Genomic DNA, 24,064 nt, shown 5'->3' with positions numbered 1-24,064 from the left:
AGGGACGCAGTAAAGAGGCCATTGCAAGTTTTCAGTTCAAGCTCAGTGTTTCATTGCCACTGCCAGGAGACAAAAAAGTCCACAGTCTTACATCAGACAAAGCAAAAGTCCAGCTTGTTTCCACAATATAGGTTAGGACCCAGGCGTGCCAGTCTGAAGGGCTGGTTTTAGACAAATTGTCAAAAGTTTAAAGTGGGACCCCAAATGCTCATATATTGCACCATCACACAGAAACATTGTATTTACATGCACTGATTTCAGATCAACAATATTGAAGTCGTTCAATTCTTGTTTCCCGGCCTCTTTACACCTGCTGAAGAACGATCACTAGTAGATCAATCTGTACACATACAGTATCATCATATCTGCAGTTTTCTCTGAGCGATGTGCTGCTAAGAATAATGATCTCTGTTCCAACATAAACAATCCAATCACTTGATGAATAGGCAGCATTTTGCTTGTTTAGTGTAATGCACCCCATAGTCCTCCATATAGAATAATGCTCCCCATAGTCCTCCACATAGTATAAAGACTTCCCTGTAGCACTCCATACAGTATGATGTATTCCCCATAGTCCTCCATACAGTATAATGTATTCCCTATAGTCCTCCATACAGTATAATGCATTCCCCATAGTCCTCCATACAGTAAAATGCAGCCCTCATATAGTATAATGCACTCCCAATAGTCCTTGATAGATTATAACAGAGCCCCCATAGACTATAACCCAGCCCCCATAGTCCTTGATAGATTATAACGCAGCTCCCCTAGATTATAACACAGACCCCATAGAGTATAATGCAGCCCCCATAGAATATAATGCAGCCCCCATATAGTACACATAGTATAAAGCACTCCCCATATTCCTTGATGGAGTATCATGCAGCCCCCCATAGAGTATAATTCAGCCCCTATATTCCTCCAGTATTATGGCCACTGTGTTTAAAAATAAATACATACTCACCTCTCTTCTTTCCCCTGCTGCGCTGGTCTCTGCCACTCGCCTACTCAACAGCTCCACTGCTCGGCACAGCTTGGCGCGCAATGAAGTGACGTCATTGCGCCCGCTGCATTAAAAGCAGAGGGAAAATGATGGGGGAGGGAGAGTCACCTGATGCTCTCCCTCCCTTCCATCATTGATTTCAACTGTATTGGTATCTATGATGTTGATACAGTTGAATGCGGGGGTGAGGATGAGGATGGGGCGGCACTGGCACTGGGTCCCTCTGACTCACAGGCCCCATAGCAGCCTTGTAGCAAGCCACTGACTGGGGGCCTCTGGGGGAGTGGTGGCCCAGACAAATGCCTAGTTTGCCTGCGCTGAACGCCAGCCTCTAGGCCGTACAGGTCTGATGTTGCCACAAAACACTCCTCAGCTCTTTCCTACCCACCAACACACATTAGGAGCTCTGGCTGTGTATTTATGCTGTCTTAGTATCTGCAGCTGTGCAATCCGGGTGTTGCCTCTACAACCTGGAATAGCAGAGAAGGTCCAGGCCAGGTATTGACCTTTTACCTGCTGCTTACCAGTGCGAGAGGCACTTTCTGGGAGGAATTTATCTCCCATCCAGCACCATACTCCTCACTGCATCATAGTGGTCAGTGTACAGTAAAAAAAAAGGTACACCACAGATTAGTATACATACATTGCTGTTCCATACCACCATTTTCATGTGTTACATTTTTGTATCGTTTTTGGTGCGTTTTTTTTCGGGGGGAAAACAAGCTGCATTTTACAGTACCGGGCAATTCTTTCACAATTTTTCCAGCAAAATTGATGAGAAACTGGAAAAATGCTGGAAAAACATAGCAAAATGTGTGCTGCATTTTGTCCAGCATTTTTTGTTAATAAAAATACTTTATTATCATGCACTGTAGGCAAATCACATATGTAATCTGCCTGAACATCGCAGCTGCAGAAACAAAAACGCTGCAAAAATGCAACATGTGAACATACTGCTGTCATCTGCTACTACAGTGTATGAACTCTATAAATACTACATTGAAATGCCAGAGTAGCATAACCATGTTGAGCTAGAAGTCTTTGTTAATTCAACAATCTGACAAATATATGGAATAATATAGTAATGAGGGTTACAGAGTATAAAACACAAATGTTACAATATAGGAGAGATTTTTTTTGACAAAGAAATAAGTCAGTGTCAGCCAATATCCCAGTGTACCGGAGGCTGTGTAGAGATTATTAATAATACACAATGTATATATTGCTTTTTCAGAAAGCATATGTGCAAACTATATTGCTCAATGTTAACTAGGAGACTTTCAGCTGTGACCTCCAGATAATGATTCCTCTGAGTCCTGCATGTATTAGAGGGTAATTGTGGTACATATACATAGAAAATCGCAAGAGGAAGATGAGAGACACCAGACCGAACAATGCAGACGAGCTGAAGGCTGCCATCAAAGCAACCTGGGCTTCCATAACACCTCAGCAGTGCCACAGCCTCACCTCCATGCCACACCGCATTGATGCAGTTATTGATATAAAAGCACCAAGTATTAAATGCATTTACTGAACATACATTTCAGTAGGCCAACATTTCGGATTTTACAATCATTTTTAAAGCTGGTGTGATAAAATATTCTAATGTACTGAGATAATGACTTTTGGGTTTTCATTGGCTGTAACTTGTAAGCCATAATCATCAACATTAACAGAAATAAATCACTCTGTTTGTAATGACTCTATATAATATATGAGTTTCACTTTTTGTATTGAATAACTGAAATAAATTAACTTTTTGATGATATTCTAATGTTGTGAGAAACCCCTGTATTTATAATTAAAGCAGTCCACATGTTGGAGAACGGGATGCAGGGTAAATAAACTGAAACTTCCAATTACTTAGAGTTTAAGTAAAAATGTTGTCTTCTACAGCTTCTATGTATCAGAGTGCATGAGTCTTCTACATCTTCTGTGTATCACAGTACATGAGTCTTCTACAGCTTCTATGTATCACAGTGCATGAGTCTTCTACATCTTCTGTGTATCACAGTACACGAGTCTTCTACAGCTTCAATGTATCACAGTAAATGAGTCTTCTACAGCTTCTATGTATCACAGTTCATGAGTCTTCTACAACTTCTGTGTATCACAGTACATGAGTTAACAGTAAATCAGTGAGTGAGCTCCTGTTTACGTCAAAGTCTGTAACCCTTATCTCCCCTCCAATTGAGAAAGGAGAAAGAAGCAGATTTCTCTGATAAGATATATTACAAAGATGTTTTTCTTCATGCGTAATACTGATTTGTGAAACAGAAATTAAAATGATGGTTAAAAAAAGTAAGTAAAAAAATATATACAGCTCTGGCAAAAATTAAGAGACCACTGCAAAATGTTCAGTTTCTCTGATTTTTCTCTTTATAGGTATATTTTTGCGTAAAATGTAAATTGTTCTTTTATTCTATAAACCTCTGACTTCATGTCTCCGAAGTTCCAAGGAATAATTTTTGTATTTTTTTTCTGGCAAAGAAATAATCAGACTTCAAATAATACAAAGAAAACAAGTTCATAATCATTTAGAAACAACAATACTAATGTTGTAACTCAGGAAGGGTTTAGAAATCAATATTTTGTGGAATAACCATGGTTCTTAATCACAGCTTTCATGCGTCTTGGCATGCTTTCCACCAGTCTTTCACACTGCTTCAGGTGCAAAAATGTAAGTAGTTCTTCTTTGTTTGATGGCTTGTGACTATCCATCATCCTCCTGATTACATTCCAGAGGTTTTCATTAGGGTTCAGGTCTGGAGATTGGGCTGCCATGACTGGGTTTTGATATGGTGGTCTCTTCATTTTTGCCAGAGCTGTATGTGTTTTTTCCCCAATAGTGTCCATATCCTTTGTTACCATATTGAAAAGATAAAAGGTTTGTGCGCACATAGCTGTCCAGCAATGACATCATTGTTCCACTATGTGAAGATACAGGGGCCTGTCAGATCTGTTGTCTTTATTTACAGCCTTGCTTTAGCAGTCCCATGTAAACACAGTAAATTGCAGGAGGCATCTTAAATATATGTATATAGCAATGTATAATATAGCATAATTAATGCAATGCAGAGAGACCTAAAGCATCTGCACCTTAAATTTACCACTGTTCTATGACAGTGCATGTCAGAAGTTCCTATCCACCTCCATCCATGTGATGGTAAAGGCCAGAAATGTCTGTGCTGATAGTAAAAGATACAGATCAGGTGCTGAGATCAGGAGCGGCGCTCGTCTTCCATCTGAGAACTGACTTTTCCCTCATTACATTTGCAGCCTTCTCTCCTCATCTGGCCGTTCTGTCGTTGACAACACTCAGTGACAGCAAGACCGTGTGTCTAGTATCTGTCCATAAGTGGAGACAGAAACCCCTGTATATTGGTGGAAGCGGTTAAATGGCAATTGCTTTGCTGGTAGTAAAGACACTTCTTTACTAGGGCTCATTCAGACATCAGTATTTTCCACGTATGAGAAAAACAGACTGATTATTCTGATCACAGTGCAATCAGAGTGCCATCAGTTTTTCTTGTACGTGGAGTGAGAAAAAAAATGTCTCCACCTTCTGAAAGTCCGTGATTATCACACTGCACTCAGATGCCATCCAAGTGCAGTCCTATTTTTTCACGGGCCTATAGATTTGAATTGCCAATCTTGATCTGACACTCGGATCAAAATCAGACATATCTCTAAAATTTGATCCAAAGAAAAAAATCAGACATGTGAACAGTCCCATACCATAGGCACGAGTTCTAACTGTGAAAAACAGACAGCATTTGTACGAGAAAAACTACCGTGTGACTGAGGTGCTAGTCTGCACCTCCTGCTGTCCGGTCACGTTCTTGTCTTTGTTCTTTATCTCTGTATCTTCCACAGGGGCATGCTCATACTTACAAGGCTGGGGAAGACCCTTCCCATTTGGTTTCATATTATTCAGTCCGAGCACCAAATGATCATGTTGGTGCAGTTAGGTTATAGGAAGGATATATCACCCTGGATCACCGGACCGTGGAGCGCGTGCACGTGTCTGGTTATATCAGACGGATAGTACAGGATTATTGGACACATCCAGCATTGGTTGTGCGGTTCTTCTCCTGCTATTACGACGTATCTATTATGGCGTGATGTATGGTACCCGGCAAACAGTGGTTCATGGAACGAAAAGCTGCATAAAAACTACATGTGTGATTTAGTGCCTGGCTGACGACATGGAGATTTCTGCCTTGTTGTCCAATGTCTCACTGCACTTTCTTCCAGATCCAACATTCGTCCGGAGTACGCCACCTCCAATAATCATGAATTTAAGATGCACACGTTTGAGCGGGTTACGTCCTGCAGCGTTTGTCAGATGCTGCTCAGGTAAGTCCCCAGTACTGCTCTCCTAGCAGAAGTCGCCTTACTGTATATTTATCATGTCCTGATGTATGAAACGGTGCTGCCAAAATGCCTTCTGCCGACCCTGCTAAGGGATCCTGTCACCGGGTGTATGCATAATGGAGCCCTTATTATACCTCTGCACTACGTACTTTGGGGGGACTTCATCAATTCTGGAGATTTGTGCTCCAGTCTTGATCCACAGTCCACTTGATTATAAGGCGCCACGTTTAGGTGATATCTGCCTTAAATAAAAATAATATGTACCTAAGCACTAACAGGCAGGTAGTTGCTACCTACCTGCCTGTTGTGCCTGGCGCCATCCTCCGCCGACACAGAGTGGTTACATACTTCACTCACGTCACATGAACAGAGCAGCAGTTTCTCTCCCTGTTGACAGGATGGGACTACTGACGTCATGCTGATTGACAGGCTAATTAGGGGAAGCCGGCTGTCAATCAGCATGACACCAGTGGTCCTGCCAACTGCCGCTCTGTTGACGGAGCAGCTGAATCTCTGGCAGGAGCGGTCAGTGACCAACACCAGGTACAACAGGCTGGTAATTGCCTCTGTTACCAACTACATGCGTTTTTATTTAAAGTCCCAGCTATCCCCTTTAATTGGTGATCGCCTCTTAATTAATTTGCTGTATCTTTCAGCTGCCGGTGCATCACAGTCAGACATGTCATAGACCATTCACTGGAGATCATTTCTTCTATAAAACCAATTTTTGTGGGGTAAATTATAGTGAATTTGTGTAGGCCTTGCCCCTTCTTCTAAGCCAACCCTTACTTGAGTCCGTCCTCTTCTGTGCAGGCGGCACAAGCATTCAGCATATGTGAAATATGGGAGATTCTGATGCCTGTATCTGCCGATATGCTGAATGCTGTTAGCTCCTGTACAAAAGAGGAAAAAGCCAGGGACACAATCACATGATTGTCTACGGGACCGCCACCACCTCCAGTGCGCGGGACGAAGCAAAGAGGGTATTCATGTCTCTACACAACAATTAAGGACATTTTAGAGTTTTGACTAGAAAGCGGCCAACCCCTGCAAGGATGTAGCAATTTGTTTTACATTTTCTGTGCTCAAAAGCCATAACTTTGTTGACTTTCTATCAAATTAGCCGAATGAGGCTATAGCTGTGATTGGGCCTAATAGGCCCCCTGAGCCTTAGGGCTCATCTCCACTTGTGAGGAAAACGGACGAGTGCAATCCGATAAAAAATCGGATTGCACTCGGACCAATGTTAATCAATATGTGACACTCCATTTGCGATTTTTTTTCCCAGCCGAAATCGGACTGAGAAAAATCTGTGTCGGCTGAGAATAAAATCGCAGCATGCTGCGTATTGCTGAGATTCTCGGACGAGACTCGCCAATGCAAGTCAATGGGTGCGAGAAAAAAAACGCACAGCACTCGCACCATGCGAGTGCTGTCCGATTTTTACGCACCCGTGTCCTTAGAAAAGCCGGCAATTCAGTGCAGAGTACAGTAAAATCACACTGACAGGTTAGATGAGAGTAGATATATACACATAGAATAGGTATATATACATATATACAGTGGGGCAAAAAAGTATTTAGTCAGTCAGCAATAGTGCAAGTTCCACCACTTAAAAAGATGAGAGGCGTCTGTAATTTACATCATAGGTAGACCTCAACTATGGGAGACAAACTGAGAAAAAAAAATCCAGAAAATCACATTGTCTGTTTTTTTTAACATTTTATTTGCATATTATGGTGGAAAATAAGTATTTGGTCAGAAACAAAATTTCATCTCAATACTTTGCAATATATCCTTTGTTGGCAATGACAGAGGTCAAACGTTTTCTGTAAGTCTTCACAAGGTTGCCACACACTGTTGTTGGTATGTTGGCCCATTCCTCCATGCAGATCTCCTCTAGAGCAGTGATGTTTTTGGCTTTTTGCTTGGCAACACAGACTTTCAACTCCCTCCAAAGGTTTTCTATAGGGTTGAGATCTGGAGACTGGCTAGGCCACTCCAGGACCTTGAAATGCTTCTTACGAAGCCACTCCTTCGTTGCTCTGGCGGTGTGCTTTGGATCATTGTCATGTTGAAAGACCCAGCCATGTTTCATCTTCAATGCCCTTGCTGATGGAAGGAGGTTTGCACTCAAAATCTCACGATACATGGCCCCATTCATTCTTTCATGTACCCGGATCAGTCGTCCTGGCCCCTTTGCAGAGAAACAGCCCCAAAGCATGATGTTTCCACCACCATGCTTTACAGTAGGTATGGTGTTTGATGGATGCAACTCAGTATTCTTTTTCCTCCAAACACGACAAGTTGTGTTTCTACCAAACAGTTCCAGTTTGGTTTAATCAGACCATAGGACATTCTCCCAAAACTCCTCTGGATCATCCAAATGCTCTCTAGCAAACTTCAGACGGGCCCGGACATGTACTGGCTTAAGCAGTGGGACACGTCTGGCACTGCAGGATCTGAGTCCATGGTGGCGTAGTGTGTTACTTATGTTAGGCCTTGTTACATTGGTCCCAGCTCTCTGCAGTTCATTCACTAGGTCCCCCCGCATGGTTCTGGGATTTTTGCTCACCGTTCTTGTGATCATTCTGACCCCACGGGGTGGGATTTTGCGTGGAGCCCCAGATCGAGGGAGATTATCAGTGGTCTTGTATGTCTTCCATTTTCTAATTATTGCTCCCACTGTTGATTTCTTCACTCCAAGCTGGTTGGCTATTGCAGATTCAGTCTTCCCAGCCTGGTGCAGGGCTACAATTTTGTTTCTGGTGTCCTTTGACAGCTCTTTGGTCTTCACCATAGTGGAGTTTGGAGTCAGACTGTTTGAGGGTGTGCACAGGTGTCTTTTTATACTGATAACAAGTTTAAACAGGTGCCATTACTACAGGTAATGAGTGGAGGAAAGAGGAGACTCTTAAAGAAGAAGTTACAGGTCTGTGAGAGCCAGAAATCTTGATTGTTTGTTTCTGACCAAATACTTATTTTCCACCATAATATGCAAAAAAAATGATTAAAAAAACAGACAATGTGATTTTCTGGATTTTTTTTTCTCAGTTTGTCTCCCATAGTTGAGGTCTACCTATGATGTAAATTACAGACGCCTCATCTTTTTAAGTGGTGGAACTTGCACTATTGCTGACTGACTAAATACTTTTTTGCCCCACTGTATATGTCAGGGAGACACCTATATATATATATTTATATTTAATGCAGCGCTATACAGCTTTAAAGCTGGTAATTCAATTACCGGCTTTTGCTTTCTCCTTCACAAACCCGACATGATATGAGACCTGGTTTACATACAGTAAACCATCTCATATCACCATTTTTTTTGCATATTCCACACTACTAATGTTAGTAGTGTGTATATGCAAAATTTGGGCGTTCTAGCCATTATATTTAAGGGTTAAATGGCGGAAAAAATTGGCGTGGGCTCCCGCACAATTTTCTCCGCCAGAGTAGTAAAGCCAGTGACTGAGGGCAGATATTAATAGCCTGGAGAGGGTCCATGGTTATTGGCCCCCCCCCCTGGCTAAAAATATCTGCCCCCAGCCACCCCAGAAAAGGCACATCTGGAAGATGCGCCAATTCTGGCACTTGGCCACTCTCTTCCCATTCCCGTGTAGCGGTGGGATATGGGGTAATGCAGGGTTAATGCCACCTTGCTATTGTAAGGTGACATTAAGCCTAATTAATAATGGAGAGGCGTCAATTATGACACCTATCCATTATTAATCCAATTGAAAGAAAGGGTTAAAAAAATACACACACACATTATTAAAAATTATTTTAATGAAATAAAAACAAAGGTTGTTGTAATTTTTTATTTAACGCCCAATCCACTCAGTGAAGACCCTCGTTCTGTGACAAAAAAAAAATAATAAACCAACAATATACTTACCTTCCACAGATCTGTAAAGTCCAACGATGTAAATCCTTCTGAAGGGGTTAAAACATTTTGCAGCCAGGAGCTTTGCTAATGCAATGCTACTCCTCACTGCAAAACCCCGGGGAATGAGTCTAAATATAGATCAATGAGCTATATTTAGCTTCATTTGCGGTGAGGCGCCCTCTGCTGGATGTTCATAGATCGTGGGGACTGATGTTAATATTCTGGGAACAGACCAACTCACGGCTGTTTACTTAGACTTTACTGGTTATTATAGGGAAGACTAACATTTGACTTGGGGTCCCCCTATAATCAAATACCAGCAAAGCTTAAACAGACAGCTGCAGGATGATATTAATAGCTTGGAAAGGGGCCATAGATATTGGCCCCCTCCCAGACTGAAAAGATAAGATAGTCGCCCCAGAAATGGCACATCCATAAGATGTGCCAAATCTAGTGCTTAGCCTCAGCTTTTCCTAGTTGCCCTGTGGCAGTGGTAAGTGGGGTAATAAGTTTGGGGTTGTTGTTTTATGGCCGCTGCCATCAAGCCCATTGTAAAAAATACACAGCTAGAATAAAGCCCTGTAATTGAAAGAAAGACACAGACTCCTTTATTTGAAATAAACACTCCCCACCCACTTTTCTTTATTTATTAGGCCGGGATCACACTACAACGAGATACGGCCGAGCCTCGCAGGTTAAAAACAAGCTCTGGCACCGGCACTCCGGAGCGGAGCGTGCAGCTCCATGTATTGCTATGCGGTTGCACGCTCCGCTCCGGAGTGCTGGTGCCAGAGCTTGGTTATACCTGCGAGACTCGGCCGTATCTCGCTGTGTGTGATCCCGGCCTTAGTGTAAAATAAAAAATAAACAGACGCCATATTCCTCACCTGTCCGACGATAATCTATCTCTGCTTGATCTGTATGTCTTGTTGAGCGAGAGCAGTGGCGTGATGTGACTATTGAGCCTTGACATCCAGGAGACACTGAGCTGAGTGTCAGAGCGCAGCTTCAGTGACCTGTGGTGACGTCATTGAGGTTACCGCTGGTGACTTCCAGCGGTTCCAACGGGCAGCTCAGCCGATGAACTGCGGTGACCTCAATGAGATCACCGCTAACACCGTGAGAAATTCCTCAGAAAAATTTGTAGTTTTTCTACCAAATTCAAATAAGTTTTTAACATGTTCTCTGTCCTCTGGCAGCTGACAGCATAGCACCTGCTTAGTTTTCATGTAGATAGATAACATGGCATCCAGAATGTAGAAAATCTGACTTTGGGGAATGTGCGCATTTCATACACTATGGATAGACCCGGCTCTGAACATCAGGCGGGGCTGTATTATAACAGTGATGGTTATCACCCTTCCCTGTATCGCTTTTATGCCAGCATATACTGTAGAGGACAAACATGACTTCTGTACCAGGTGTATGACATGTACTAAACTGTTATATGTTGATTTTTATTAATATGTGAGCTGATTTTCTTCATATTAATAAATATCCATACTAAGCTGGATAACCATTAACCTGTATTGTGAATTTATTTTTCAGGGGGACATTCTTCCAAGGGTATTATTGTTCTAAATGTGGGACAGGGGCGCACAAAGAGTGCCTGGGCAGAGTGGATAACTGCGGGCGTGGAGGTAGGAAACCTTCCCACTGATTGCAATGTTTTAATGAGCTTGTAAACCAAGGCAGGAATAATTAAAGTTCATTCGGAGTGTGATGTGTTTTTATTGGAGCACATATACTCTTAAACCTGCCATTTATATGCACAATTAGAGTAGCATGTGAGATTCATGAGGACTCTGACCCTCCTTAATTATCATAGGAGTGCCTGGGGAAACAGTTGGGAATTGCTTGTTACTTTAACCACTAACGCACCAGTACAATGTCATCAACGCTTACAGTGAGTCCTGTATAGCACAATTTATTCTGGCGGCAGAACTGTTATTAGCCATTTTCATGTTCATGAAAATATTATATTATAGCGGTATAGAAATTCTGTAGTTCTATTGAACTTTCAGGCTGTGTTCATACATTACGTCCATCTCACTTTTTTTTCAGAAATAAAAACAATGTGGCTCCAGTATGTGAACGCAGCCTTAAAGAGCACCTTTCAGCATTATTTTACAATGTAAAGTAAAGACCTGGCTGTGATGGCGCTGTAATTATGATTACATTGATACCTTTGGATGAAGAAATAGGTTTTCTTGTACTTTAATCACCATTTGAAGTTGTCTGCTAATTCAATTTCGTAGGGGCCAGACTGTGCACAGGATCTTCTCTCTGTCTGTGATACCCCCACCCCACCGCCTGCCTCTTGTCTGTGAATTCCCTGCCTCTCCTCCGGCCTCTGATCTGTGATTCCTCCACCCCTCCATCTGCCTCTGGTCTGTAATTCCCTGGCCTCTATGCCTGCCTCCTGTCTGACGCCCATGCCTCTCCGCTGACCTCCTCTTTGTTATTCCACAGCCCCTCCACCGGCCTCCAGTATGCGATTCCCCCTCCCCTTTACCTGCCTCCAGTCTATGATTCCCATGCCTCTCCGTCAGCCTTCAATCTGTGATTTCCTGGCCTCTATGCCTGCCTCCGGTCTGTGACTACTATTCCCCTCCACCTGCCTCTGGTCTGTGAGTTACCGGCCTCTATGCCTGCCTCCGGTCTGTGACTACCATTCCTCTCCTCTGACCACCTCTTTGTGATCCTTTGGCCCCTCCACCGGCCTCCAATCTGTGATTCTCATGCCTCTCCGCCGGCGTCTGGTCTGTGGTTCCCCAACCCTTCCGTCTGCCTCTGGTCTGTGAATGCCCTGCCCCTTCGCTTTCCTCGGGTCTGTTAATCCCCTGCCCCTCCGCCTGCCTCTGGTCTGTGAATCCCCTGCCCCTCCGCCTGCCTCTGGTCTGTGAATCCCCTGCCCCTTCGCCTGCCTCTGGTCTGTTAATCCCCTGCCCCTCCGCTTTCCTCGGGTCTGTTAATCCCCTGCCCCTCCGCCTGCCTCTGGTCTGTGAATCCCTTGCCCCTCCGCCTGCCTCTGGTCTGTGAATCCCCTGCCCCTTCGCCTGCCTCTGGCCTGTTAATCCCCTGCCCCTCCGCTTTCCTCGGGTCTGTTAATCCCCTGCCCCTCCGCCTGCCTCTGGTCTGTGAATCCCCTGCCCCTCCGCCTGCCTCTGGCCTGTGAATCCCCTGCCTCTCCGCCTGCCTCTGGTCCGTGATTCCCCGGCCCCGCCACCTGCCTCTGGTCTGTGAATCTCCTGCCCCTCCACATGCCTCTTGTCTGTTAATCCCCTGCCCCTCCGCCTTCCTCTGGTCTATTAATCCCCTGCTCCTCCGCCTTCCTCTGATCTATTAATCCCCTGCCCCTCCACCTGCCTCTGGTCCGTGATTCCCCGGCCCCGCCGCCTGCCTCTGGTCTGTGAATCCCCTGCCCCTCCGCCTGCCTCTGGTCTGTGAATCCCCTGCCCCTCCACCTGCCTCTGGTCTGTGAATCCCCTGCCCCTCCACCTGCCTCTGGCCTGTGATTCCCATGCCTCTCTGCCGGCCTCTGGTCTGTGATTCCCCGGCCCCACCGTCTGCCTCTGGTCTGTGAATCCCCGACCCCTCCGCCTGCCTCTGGTCTCTGATTTCCACTCCCCTAATTATTTCCAGGATTTTGACCACAGATTTCACCTTTTGCAAGGCATCAGGTGCAATCTGCAGCAAATTAATTTGTCACAAAATTGATGTGTGAATACATGCTTATTGATCTCCTTATTGAGAATCCTAGTGTAGAGTGCAGCATGTGTCGTGCCAGGGTCCTGTCATCTGTCTGTTATTTGGACGACTACTGGTCCAGAACAAAATATGCCAGGCTTGTTGTTTCCTACAGAGCGGGTGACATGGGCAGAGGCAGAGCCGTGGTACATTACAGGTCTACACCCATTTCTAGTGCCATGTACAATCAGACTTTGTCCTGTGCTTCCCACTGGTAATGCTGTTTTCTAATTTCTTTCCAGAGTCCGGGACTTTGAAGCCTTGGGTAGGTTAGTTTTTTTTTTTATTTCTGTGATTCGGTAGATGTATATAACATTCTCCTGCCATATGCTACTGAAAAGAGCAGCGTCTATGTATATTTTCAGAATGAGAATGAGCATATGTCTTCTTATTGCTGCAAAACTGTGAGAAGTAAGACCATATTTCTCCAACGTGCTGGTTTAACCCTTTACGAGAAGAAACAGCCTTGGTAAATGCATACATTACACAGTCGTGCATTCTGCAGCCGATCATGGCACTGCATAGATCAATGTTTATGTGGTGGTTATGGAGATATACTCATTTTTAGTTATTAAGGGTTTAGGACAATGTAGCGGAGCTGAATCAATTTATTTTCCACGACTTAGATTGCAAAATATTGAGAAAACACATCCTAATACGAATTTGGCAAAAACCAACAATATCTCCGATCTGCTTTCTGTATACTAAGGTCTCATTCAGACGTCTGATTTTTAATTCACGGATGATAAAAACAATCCTGGTTTCATTTGAATTTGCTCCGAGTGTCATAGGTTTTTCTCTGATAAGAAAATTTTTTTTTTTTACCTTCTATCTTGCAGTCCGTAAGAAACAGACCGCACTCACATGGCATCCGAGTGTTGGCCGTTTTTTTTCGCGGACCCTTAGATCTGCATTAATTATTTTGATCTGACACTCGGCTCAATATTGGACATGTCTCTGCAATTGTCTCCCTTTGACGATAAAAAATCGGATATGTAAGCAAACTACTCGGTACATGTGCCATTTGTGAAAGACATTACTAGAATTGTTGTTTTTGCTTGTTTTATCTATGAATTAATTTTGTCCTTTTCTGTCTTTGTAACGATGCAAATAAAACCACGAGAGTATACGGTTATACTCTAAGGAAAATTACCTATTAGAGACCTCGATCAGAGTGTCCCCCTCCGAGGTGGGCTTAGCCAACAGTTGATCACCAATTATTTTAGTGCTCAGATTTGTACCAATCTGTTGATTTTAGAAGATGTTACCCAGCAGGGACAGCATCTTAGATTCTGCAGCATTATATATTAATAGGTAGCTATCACTTTAAAAAACATTTTTATTTTTATTCTAGGGGCTGCTGAGTGTTGCTGTTTCTGAATTCGGAAACAGTCATGGAGCTCAGTACAGCTCACAGTAAGGCCGGCTTCACACTTGCGAGTTTTACGGACGTAAGAGCGCAGAAACTACGTCCGTAAAACTCGCAAAAAATACGGCACAATTATTCTCTATGCCCCTGCTCCTATCTGCCGTATTTTACTGATCAGTATTATACGGCTTTCTACGGCCGTACAAAATCGCAGCATGCTGCGTTTGTCACCGTACTGCGCAAGAAATACGCCAATGAAAGTCTATGGAAGCGTGAAAAATACGGATTTCACACGGACAAGCAGTGTGACTTGCGAGAAATACGCAGCGCTGTTAGAGAGAAAAGCCGGTAATTCAGTGCGGTGTACAGTAAAATCACACTGACAGCTTACAGTCCAATAGGTAGAATAAATGTGTACACATAGAATAGGTATATATATATATATATATATATATATATATATGTCAGTGAGACACATATATGTATATATATTACTATTTATTCCAGCGCTATACAGCTTGAAAGCCGGTAATTCAATTACCGGCTTTTTCTTTCTCCTTCCTAAAACCTGACATGATTTGAGACATGGTTTACATACAGTAAACCATGTCTTCTCTCCATTTTTTTTGCAGATTCCACACTACTAATGTCAGTAGTGTGTATCTGCAAAATTTGGCCGTTCTAGCTCTTAAAATAAAGGGTTAAATGGCGGAAAAAATTGGCGTCGGCTCCCGCGCAATTTTCTCCGCCAGAGTAGTAAAGCCAGTGACTGAGGGCAGATATTAATAGCCTGGAGAGGGTCCATGGTTATTGGCCCCCCCCTGGCTAAAAATATCTGCCCCCAGCCACCCCAGAAAAGGCACATCTGGAAGATGCGCCTATTCTGGCACTTGGCCACTCTCTTCCCATTCCCGTGTAGCGGTGGGATATGGGGTAATGAAGGGTTAATGCCACCTTGCTATTGTAAGGTGACATTAAGCCTAATTAATAATGGAGAGGCGTCAATTATGACACCTATCCATTATTAATCCAATTGAATGAAAGGGTTAAATAAAACACAAACACATTATTTAAAATTATTTTAATGAAACAAAAACAATGGTTGTTGGAGTATTTTATTCTACGCCCAATCCAATCACTGAAGACCCTCGTTCTGTGAAAGAAAAAACATAATAAACCAACAATATACTTACCCTCCGCAGATCTGTAACGTCCAACGATGTAAATCCTTCTGAAGGGGTTAAAACATTTTGCAGCAAGGAGCTTTGCTAATGCAGGCTGCTCCTCGCTGCAAAACCCCGGGGAATGAGTCTAAATATAGATCAATGAGCTATATTTAGCTTCATTTGCGGTGAGGCGCCCTCTGCTGGATGTTCATAGATCGTGGGAAATTTCCTAGAAAGCTCCCAGGCGTAGAATAAAATACTCCAACAACCATTGTTTTTATTTCATTAAAATAATTTTAAATAATGTGTTTGTGTTTTATTTAACCCTTTCATTCAATTGGATTAATAATGGATAGGTGTCATAATTGACGCCTCTCCATTATTAATTAGGCTTAATGTCACCTTACAATAGCAAGGTGGCATTAACCCTTCATTACCCCATATCCCACCGCTACACGGGAATGGGAAGAGAGTGGCCAAGTGCCAGAATAGGCGCATCTTCCAGATGTGCCTTTTCTGGGGTGGCTGGGGGCAGATGTTTTTAGCCGGGGGGGGCCAATAACCATGGACCCTCTCCAGGCTATTAATATCTGCCCTCAGTCACTGGCTTTACTACTCTGGCGGAGAAAATTGCGCGGGAGCCCACGCCAATTTTTTCCGCCATTTAACCCTTTATTTTAAGAGCTAGAACGGCCAAATTTTGCAGATACACACTACTGACATTAGTAGTGTGGAATCTGCAAAAGAAATGGAGAGAAGACATGGTTTACTGTATGTAAACCATGTCTCAAATCATGTCGGCTTTTAAGAAGGAGAAAGAAAAAGCCGGTAATTGAATTACCGGCTTTCAAGCTGTATAGCGCTGGAATAAATATTAATATATATACATATATGTGTCTAATGACATATATATATATATATATATATATATATATATATATATAGACAGTATATATATATATATATTTTTTTCTTTTTGGGACACATGGATCATTTCTATAGCGGTATGTTGGTTTTGCAAGCCTGCGAGAAAACCACGCAGTACAGATGCCATACGGATTACTACGGAGGATGCCATGCGCAAAAAACGCTGACACACCCTGCCTACGGAGGAGCTACGGACCACTATTTTCGGGACATTTCAGCGTATTACGGCCGTAATATACGGACCGTATTTTCATACGCTGAGTGTGAAGCCGGCCTAAGTCCATGGGTCCTTACGCCACCATCTGTGAGAGCGATTTATAGACCCGTTGATTTACTATTGAAACCATACACCGATACAAGCGTGAGGCTCATCTAGGAGCTGTGCACTTCAGAGCGGTGTTTTGATCTTTCAGTGGTGATCTCAGAACCTGGACCTCCACCAATCAGTAAAATTATGCAGCCTCTATAATATATAAAAAGATTTTCAAAACAATAGTAATCACATTCATGCCAATGGCTTGTATTTGCCCTCCTTTGAAAGCTCTCAGAGAATGTCATTGAGAGATGAATGAGACCGAACCTGCATATGTGAATATTAGCCTAGGTTATCTGTGTGCTACAGTGATCAGTTGATTTTTATCTTTAAAAGGATCGGTCACTTGTTAAAAAAATTGACTTAATTACCTTGTAAAAAAAAAACTCTGAGCTCCCCTGATTTTGCCGCCTTTTTCAGTTTTGTGCCACTCCATTCAAGAGATATTTATATTTGTTGCTTTTGGAGCGCACTATGTGAAATCTCTGCTCATAGTGCAACTGGGCGTTTCTTCAGAGTACTATCTGAGAGCGTACACTTTCACACCTCCCTCTCAGAAGCTGCCAATCCAGCAGTATCAGACCCTGTGCGCCCCAAAGGAACAAATGTGAATATGTCTGTAATGGAGCTGTACAGCATAAAACGGAAAAGAGCACCAGAATCAGGAGTGCTCAGGAATTTTTACAAGATATTTAGCTAGTTTTTTGTGCAAGTGACAATTCCTCTTTAAAGAAGGAAACTAGTTGTGCCTTCAACCCCTGAGTTCACAGGTCTCAAAGTATCCACAGAAAAAATGGTATCTCCTGTGCCACAGTAGCCAAGATGTTTCAACACTAGTCACTACAAAGCCAAGAGCCCTCTAACACTGTTGTAAGTGACATTATCTGACAAATGTATTGTATAGCTATAGTGATCAAAATGCTCCTCTTTATGAATCCTGTTCAAGGCATAGATTGGAGCTTATTATCACAATTCCACTCTTCAGTGTGTCTGGTATGCAGTTACTGACAGCTCAGCCATCCAATCTTGTGCAGGGGCATGCTGAGCTGTCAGTACTTTGATTGACAGTGCCGTCATGCAGTCTATTGCAGGGGCGTGCTGAGCTGTCAGTGTTTTGATTGACAGCTCGGCCAGCCAATCAGAGATGGGAGGTGCTGGGCTGCCTTCAGGTGTTCCCTGTCCCAGGTGATTGCCAGACTACTCAGCTGGGCTGTCAGTCCCAGATCTCTGCCAGATGTAGATTCAGCTCTGTGTGGTTTGTCTCTCTTTGCCTTGTGCTTTACTTGTGGATATTTTTGCTGCTTGACCTTGGACTTCGTTCTATCTGTTTTGCCTAGCACCATTGCTCTGATCCGCTATCTCCTGGTATTCTGACCTTGAACCCTTACCTGACTACACCTTTGTCTCTTCCCAATGTTTATGATGTACCCTCCCGACTCTTGACCTCGGACTCCTGGACTATCCCGACTCACAGCTTGTCCGTGAGAAGTGGCTCAGCTTCCCACTTATAACCATATAATAATGCATTACATTCACAAACATTTTGCATTTTAACTCAAAGTTGGGTCATTTAGACCTAAAAATATTGCATATTTCTATTATCTTATTTAAAGCATATTTTTTATTACCGTGCATCATGAAAACTACTAAAATATTGTGTCGTAGCAGAGCCTCTCCACTGTAATTTACTGCAGAACATGTTTTACACCCTGGAGAGCGTTTTTTCGTTTGTGGCAGGCAGCTTTACATCTTGAAAGATTTTCCATCTCCCTATACATTTATGGAAGATTTAATACTTGGGACAAAGTCACTGCAATGACGGTTATTCCTCTGCTTCGTAGGATACTGACTTTATTATAGAATAGGTTTCAGCGGTTTTGATGAATACTGACAGCTGTCACTCATTCTCATCAGTCATCATTTTCCATTGTTATCATGATTAATTCAATATTCCACCGTTTCTTGATGTCCCCTGACTCAGATGAGAGCGGAATATGACTGTCCTCCACCGTTTCAGTCTTGTAAGGAGAGACCAGCCTTCTCAGTAAGGTATTCTAAATTCAGTGCATACCTGTGACACCAGCGCCCTGACTGCTATCAATCTCTGGAAGGAAAGCCGTGGGCTACTGAGCCTAGAACAGCACACTCACTGCTAGAATTATACATGGGCACAGACTGTCACATAGACAGTGCGGAAAGCGCCACAAGTGACAAGTCTGCTGGAACTTCTCTGGATAGATAGCATCCTAACACATTAAAGAGAACCTCTCATTTGCTTCTACATCTTATATAAGGCAACAGGCTAATAATTTGTTATGTTGTAATATGTCTTTTTAGGATTAATTTGTATATATCACATTATTTTATTTTATGTTTTTAATATAATCATTCAAAGTTCCATTTTTGTTGCTTTAATGCTCCATTTTTATTTATTTTCTCTCTATATGGGTTTATGATATGCTCATTAAAGTGAATCTGTCAAGGCCAGCGTAGGCTAGAGGGGGAGGCTAAGTTTTGCAGTATATATTTTTCTTTAATCTCATTAAAGGGGTTTTCTCAGAATTAATCTTCATGAGTGCGTTGCTCATCCGCCTCCCTGGTTGCTGAGGGCATTGCGCTCCGGTTTGGATCGGCAGTGTGATCTTTCCGCTAGTCCAAACTGAGAGCTCTTCCCAAGTTTGACTTTGCAGAATTGGAAAAGCCCAGGCGGGGGGGTATGAGGCTGGCCAGGAGATGTGATATGATCAGACCATGTCCCTGTACGGTCAGACACAGCCATTACACAGTACACAGCATTTATAAGATTATCTCAGCACAGGAACATTTTTTTTAATCACATCCAATTGTGGAACTTATTATTCCAAGATCTATAGATTAAAATGAACTTTATTCATAGGGTAAACCCCTTTAAGTAATTTCACGTGTAAGGTTATGAAGATTGAGTCCGTGAGTCTTGCTTTCCCCTGCAAATGCAATGTTGATTGGATCCTTTCTTCTGCCCTTACAGCATGAAAATTATTATATAACGGAAAACTATTTAATAGAGCCCTCAGCATTTCCCCCTATCAAATGCTGCAATGTACGGGAACATGGGGAACTTGGTGGATCCATTTCAGCTGTTTTCCTAATAGTGTTGTGAATATACATTGCAGTTGGGTACCAGATTCCCCTCTTCGATTCTAAGGCCGGTGTTACACTTGCAACTGCAATTCGAGAAACTCGCACGAGTCTCTCACATCAATACCTGGCACTGCCGCTGGCGGTTTGAACTGGAGCATTCAGCTGCATAGAAATACATGCAACTGCACACTCCAGTCCCGAGTGCCAGCGGCAGTGCCGGGTATGGAGGCGAGAGACTCGCGCGAGTTTCTCGAATTGGAGTTGCAAGTGTGACCCCGGCCTTATTGTCATCACGTTGGTCTCACAGGCGCTGTCAGTTCACCCTCAGCTGCAGTGGGGCTGCTTTTGTCCAAATTGACAGTTATATCCAATCCCGACAGTTTAACCCCTTAGATGCTGCAGTAAATGACTTCTGCGACATATAGGGTGTTTGATAAAAAGAAGAGCTGCATCTTTCACACCACTGAGATATTCCGTGGTGCCTATAGTTTGTTATGTTAACTGGGGACTTACAATGCCCCCCATAGTCGCCATATTAGCACAGGCTCTTACTCAGCTCTTAATAGGATGCTTTTCAGCATTCCGCAAAGTATTTCCCTGCAATATGTAAGTAATCAAAATATTTCATGGTATAGATCAGAGGTCCCCAACTTTTCTGACCTTGAGAACCACACTCAGCTCTGAGAGAGGGTCTCCAGCCACATCCAGCTTTTGCCCCACTCACAGTAGTGACACCCATAACCCTCATTACCAGTATGACAGCCAAAACTTTTCCACTGAAATCACACCAAGGCAGCTCCAGGGTCTCCTATCTTACCTTCATTCAGATCTGCTCTTCTGTGCATGTCTACACACAAGTAACCATCAAAAGATCTACTGTTAATAGCTGTTTGCTACACCAGGAGCTAATTCACCAAGCTGGCAGACAGTCGCGAGCCACAAATCATGGGCTCGCGAGCCACAAATCATGGGCTCGCGAGCCACATCTGGCTCTCGAGCTAAAGGTTGGGTACCCCTGGTGTAGACCCTTAGTGGGATTAAATATAAAGTGTAAAAAGTTCTTTTAAAATAATTAAACAGATATAAAAAATAAAGACACAAAAAATTATGCTATTACAAAAAAATATAAAGAAGTACACAATATTAGTATCACTACATTTTTAATGATGTAAGCTGTAAAGTTTTTACGTAAATTAACTCACACTGTAAACCTTATAAATTAAAAAAAAAATGTATATATATATACAATCCTGGAATGGCTGTTTTTGATCATTCCAATTTCAAACAAAGGGAGTGAAAATGGAAAAATTCTTCTTGGCCTAAAAAAAATTGTGAAATTACTGTTATTTTTCATTCTCCACTCTTAAACAAATAAAAAAAAAGTTTTTCAGTTAATTAAATCTTATTCCAAAATGGTATCATTAAAATATAGAACTTGTCCTTATGTGGCATAAAGCAAAAAAAAATGTTGCTTTTGAAATGACTAGAAGAAAAAAAAACTTAATCCATTAAGGCTCAAAATAGTCCGGTCGTTAAAGGGAATCTGTCAGCAGGTTTTTACTACTTCATCTGAGAGCAGCGTGATGTAGGCAAAGAGAGGCTGAATCCAGTGTTGTATCACTTAGATTACTGGGTGCAGCCATACTGACACTATCAGTATTTTTAGATTGAGCATGAAGCAGAGCTGAGGAAGCTAACCCCGCCCACGCCAGGCTCTCTATATACAATTTTGCATAGATAGATAATGAGCTGCCTATCACAGGAAGGGGTTATGTCGGACTAAGGCTCATAGAACCATCTAGACACAGCAATGATCAGCTCCAGACACTAAAACAATCCATGGAAGCAACTAATTCTTGGGGCTTGATAAGAGAGGCATCACTGAAATCTTTGTTTTAACCCAGGGGTGGGCAATTAATTTTGCCATGGGGCCGCATGAGAAATTTGGATGGTTTTAGAGGGCCGGACTAATATAATTAACTCCTTTTTACCCAATACTGTAGTATACATATATATAATAAGGCCATCTGCATGGGGCATTACAGCTGGCGGGTTCCATGATACATATGATGGGCAATGCCCCATACAGACACTTGCACCATATAGTGCTGCACAAACATTATGGCCCCATATACTGCAGCACAAACATTATGGCCCCATATACTGCAGCACAAACATTATGGGCCCCATATACTGCAGCACAAACAGTATGGGCCCCATATACTACAGCACAAACATTATGGCCCCATATACTGCAGCACAAACAGTATGGGCCCCATATACTGCAGCACAAACAGTATGGGCCCCATATACTGCAGCACAAACAGTATGGGCCCCATATACTGCAGCACAAACAGTATGGGCCCCATATACTGCAGCACAAACATTATGGCCCCATATACTGCAGCACAAACATTATGGCCCCATATACTGCAGCACAAACATTATGGCCCCATATACTGCAGCACAAACATTATGGCCCCATATACAGCAGCACAAACAGTTTGGCCCCATAGACAGCAGCACAAACAGTATGGCCCCATATAGTGCTGCACCAAACAGTATGGCCCCCATATACAGCAGCACAAACAGTATGGCCCCCATATACAGCAGCACAAACAGTATGGGCCCCATATACAGCAGCACAAACAGTATGGCCCCATATAGTGCTGCACAAACAGTATGGGCCCCATATACAGCAGCACAAACAGTATGGGCCCCATATACAGCAGCACAAACAGTATGGCCCCATATAGTGCTGCACAAACAGTATGGGCCCCATATACAGCAGCACAAACAGTATGGCCCCCATATACAGCAGCACAAACAGTATGGGCCCCATATACAGCAGCACAAACAGTATGGCCCCATATAGTGCTGCACAAACAGTATGGGCCCCATATACAGCAGCACAAACAGTATGGGCCCCATATACAGCAGCACAAACAGTATGGCCCCCATATACAGCAGCACAAACAGTATGGGCCCCATATACAGCAGCACAAACAGTATGGCCCCATATACAGCAGCACAAACAGTATGGGCCCCATATACAGCAGCCCAAACAGTATGGGCCCCATATACATCAGCACAAACAGTATGGGCCCCATATACAGCAGCACAAACAGTATGGCCCCCATATACAGCAGCACAAACAGTATGGGCCCCATATACAGCAGTACAAATGTTATGGCCCCATATACAGCAGCACAAACAGTTTGGCCCCCATATAGTGCTGCACAAATGTTATGGCCCCCATATAGTGCTGCACTGTCGGCTGCGCCCGGGGGCCCCCTGGATACGCCACTGCTGAGACCACCGCTGATACTCACCCGAAGGATGGAGACCATCAGCCAGCAACTTTCTTCACCGCAGCATCCCGCACGGCCGTGGAGTGACGTACGCAGGTGACGTACGCACGTGACGTACAGGGCCGATGCGAAGCGCAGCCTCTTGTGACCGGTGGCATAATGCTGCCTCCGGAAACAAGAATGATTGACACAGCCAGGAGCCAATGGCTCCTGATGCTGTGTCAATCACATCCTGACCCTGGAGGACTCCCGTATGGAGGAACTGTATGCGCTGCAATGCGCAGCGTGTGGATGACCTCGGGGCCTTCACTCCAGCCGCCAGCCCTCATAAGCATCTGGCGGCTGGCCGAGCGGTGCCGGCGGCGGCTGTCAGAACTGACAGCTAGCTGGCGGGCCGTTAAAAATCATCAGGCGGGCCTGATGCGGCCCGCGGGCCGCATCTTGCCCAGGTCTGTTTTAACCCCTACCGCATTCTGTCTTCAGACTACATAGCAAAAACCTGCTGACAGATTCCCTTTAAGGTGTTAAATATATATATATATATATATATATATATATATATATAAAAGCTGTATTGTAAATGTCATTTCATGTAAAATTTCACTAATGGATTTGGCTGTTGGGTAAGGCTCTGTTGATGCTTCCATTCAGACATTCCGTTTGTTCCATTTTATAGGAGCAGACACATGGAATTAATAAATACGAGCCTGTTGAACTTGTGATGCAAAGGGAAGCAGAGGGTCCTCATTGATTGGGGTCTGTCTAGGTTATGTTAGATGTCCTCTCCTTTCTCTTTTTTCACTTTTGTCTTTTAAAAATTTACCCAAAACAGAACC

At 43.4% G+C, this 24,064-nt stretch overlaps 1 protein-coding gene across 3 annotated transcripts in view; it reads left to right on the top strand.

Annotated features, from left to right (window-relative positions):
- VAV3 (vav guanine nucleotide exchange factor 3) overlaps positions 1–24,064 on the top strand; it is a 237,549-nt gene that overhangs the window by 158,669 nt on the left and 54,816 nt on the right. For all 3 annotated transcript variants that reach the window (XM_069737388.1, XM_069737389.1, XM_069737387.1), the window contains exons 16-18: positions 5,261–5,362; positions 10,821–10,912; positions 13,265–13,287. In XM_069737388.1, the coding sequence (XP_069593489.1) occupies positions 5,261–5,362; positions 10,821–10,912; positions 13,265–13,287 (217 nt within the window). The remainder of the gene's footprint in view (positions 1–5,260; positions 5,363–10,820; positions 10,913–13,264; positions 13,288–24,064) is intronic.

Source organism: Ranitomeya imitator, chromosome 8, assembly GCF_032444005.1.
Source record: "Ranitomeya imitator isolate aRanImi1 chromosome 8, aRanImi1.pri, whole genome shotgun sequence".
NCBI classification, from domain to species: domain Eukaryota; kingdom Metazoa; phylum Chordata; class Amphibia; order Anura; family Dendrobatidae; genus Ranitomeya; species Ranitomeya imitator.
Note: the sequence above shows the minus strand (reverse complement) of the source record. Positions and strands in the feature narration are given on the sequence as shown.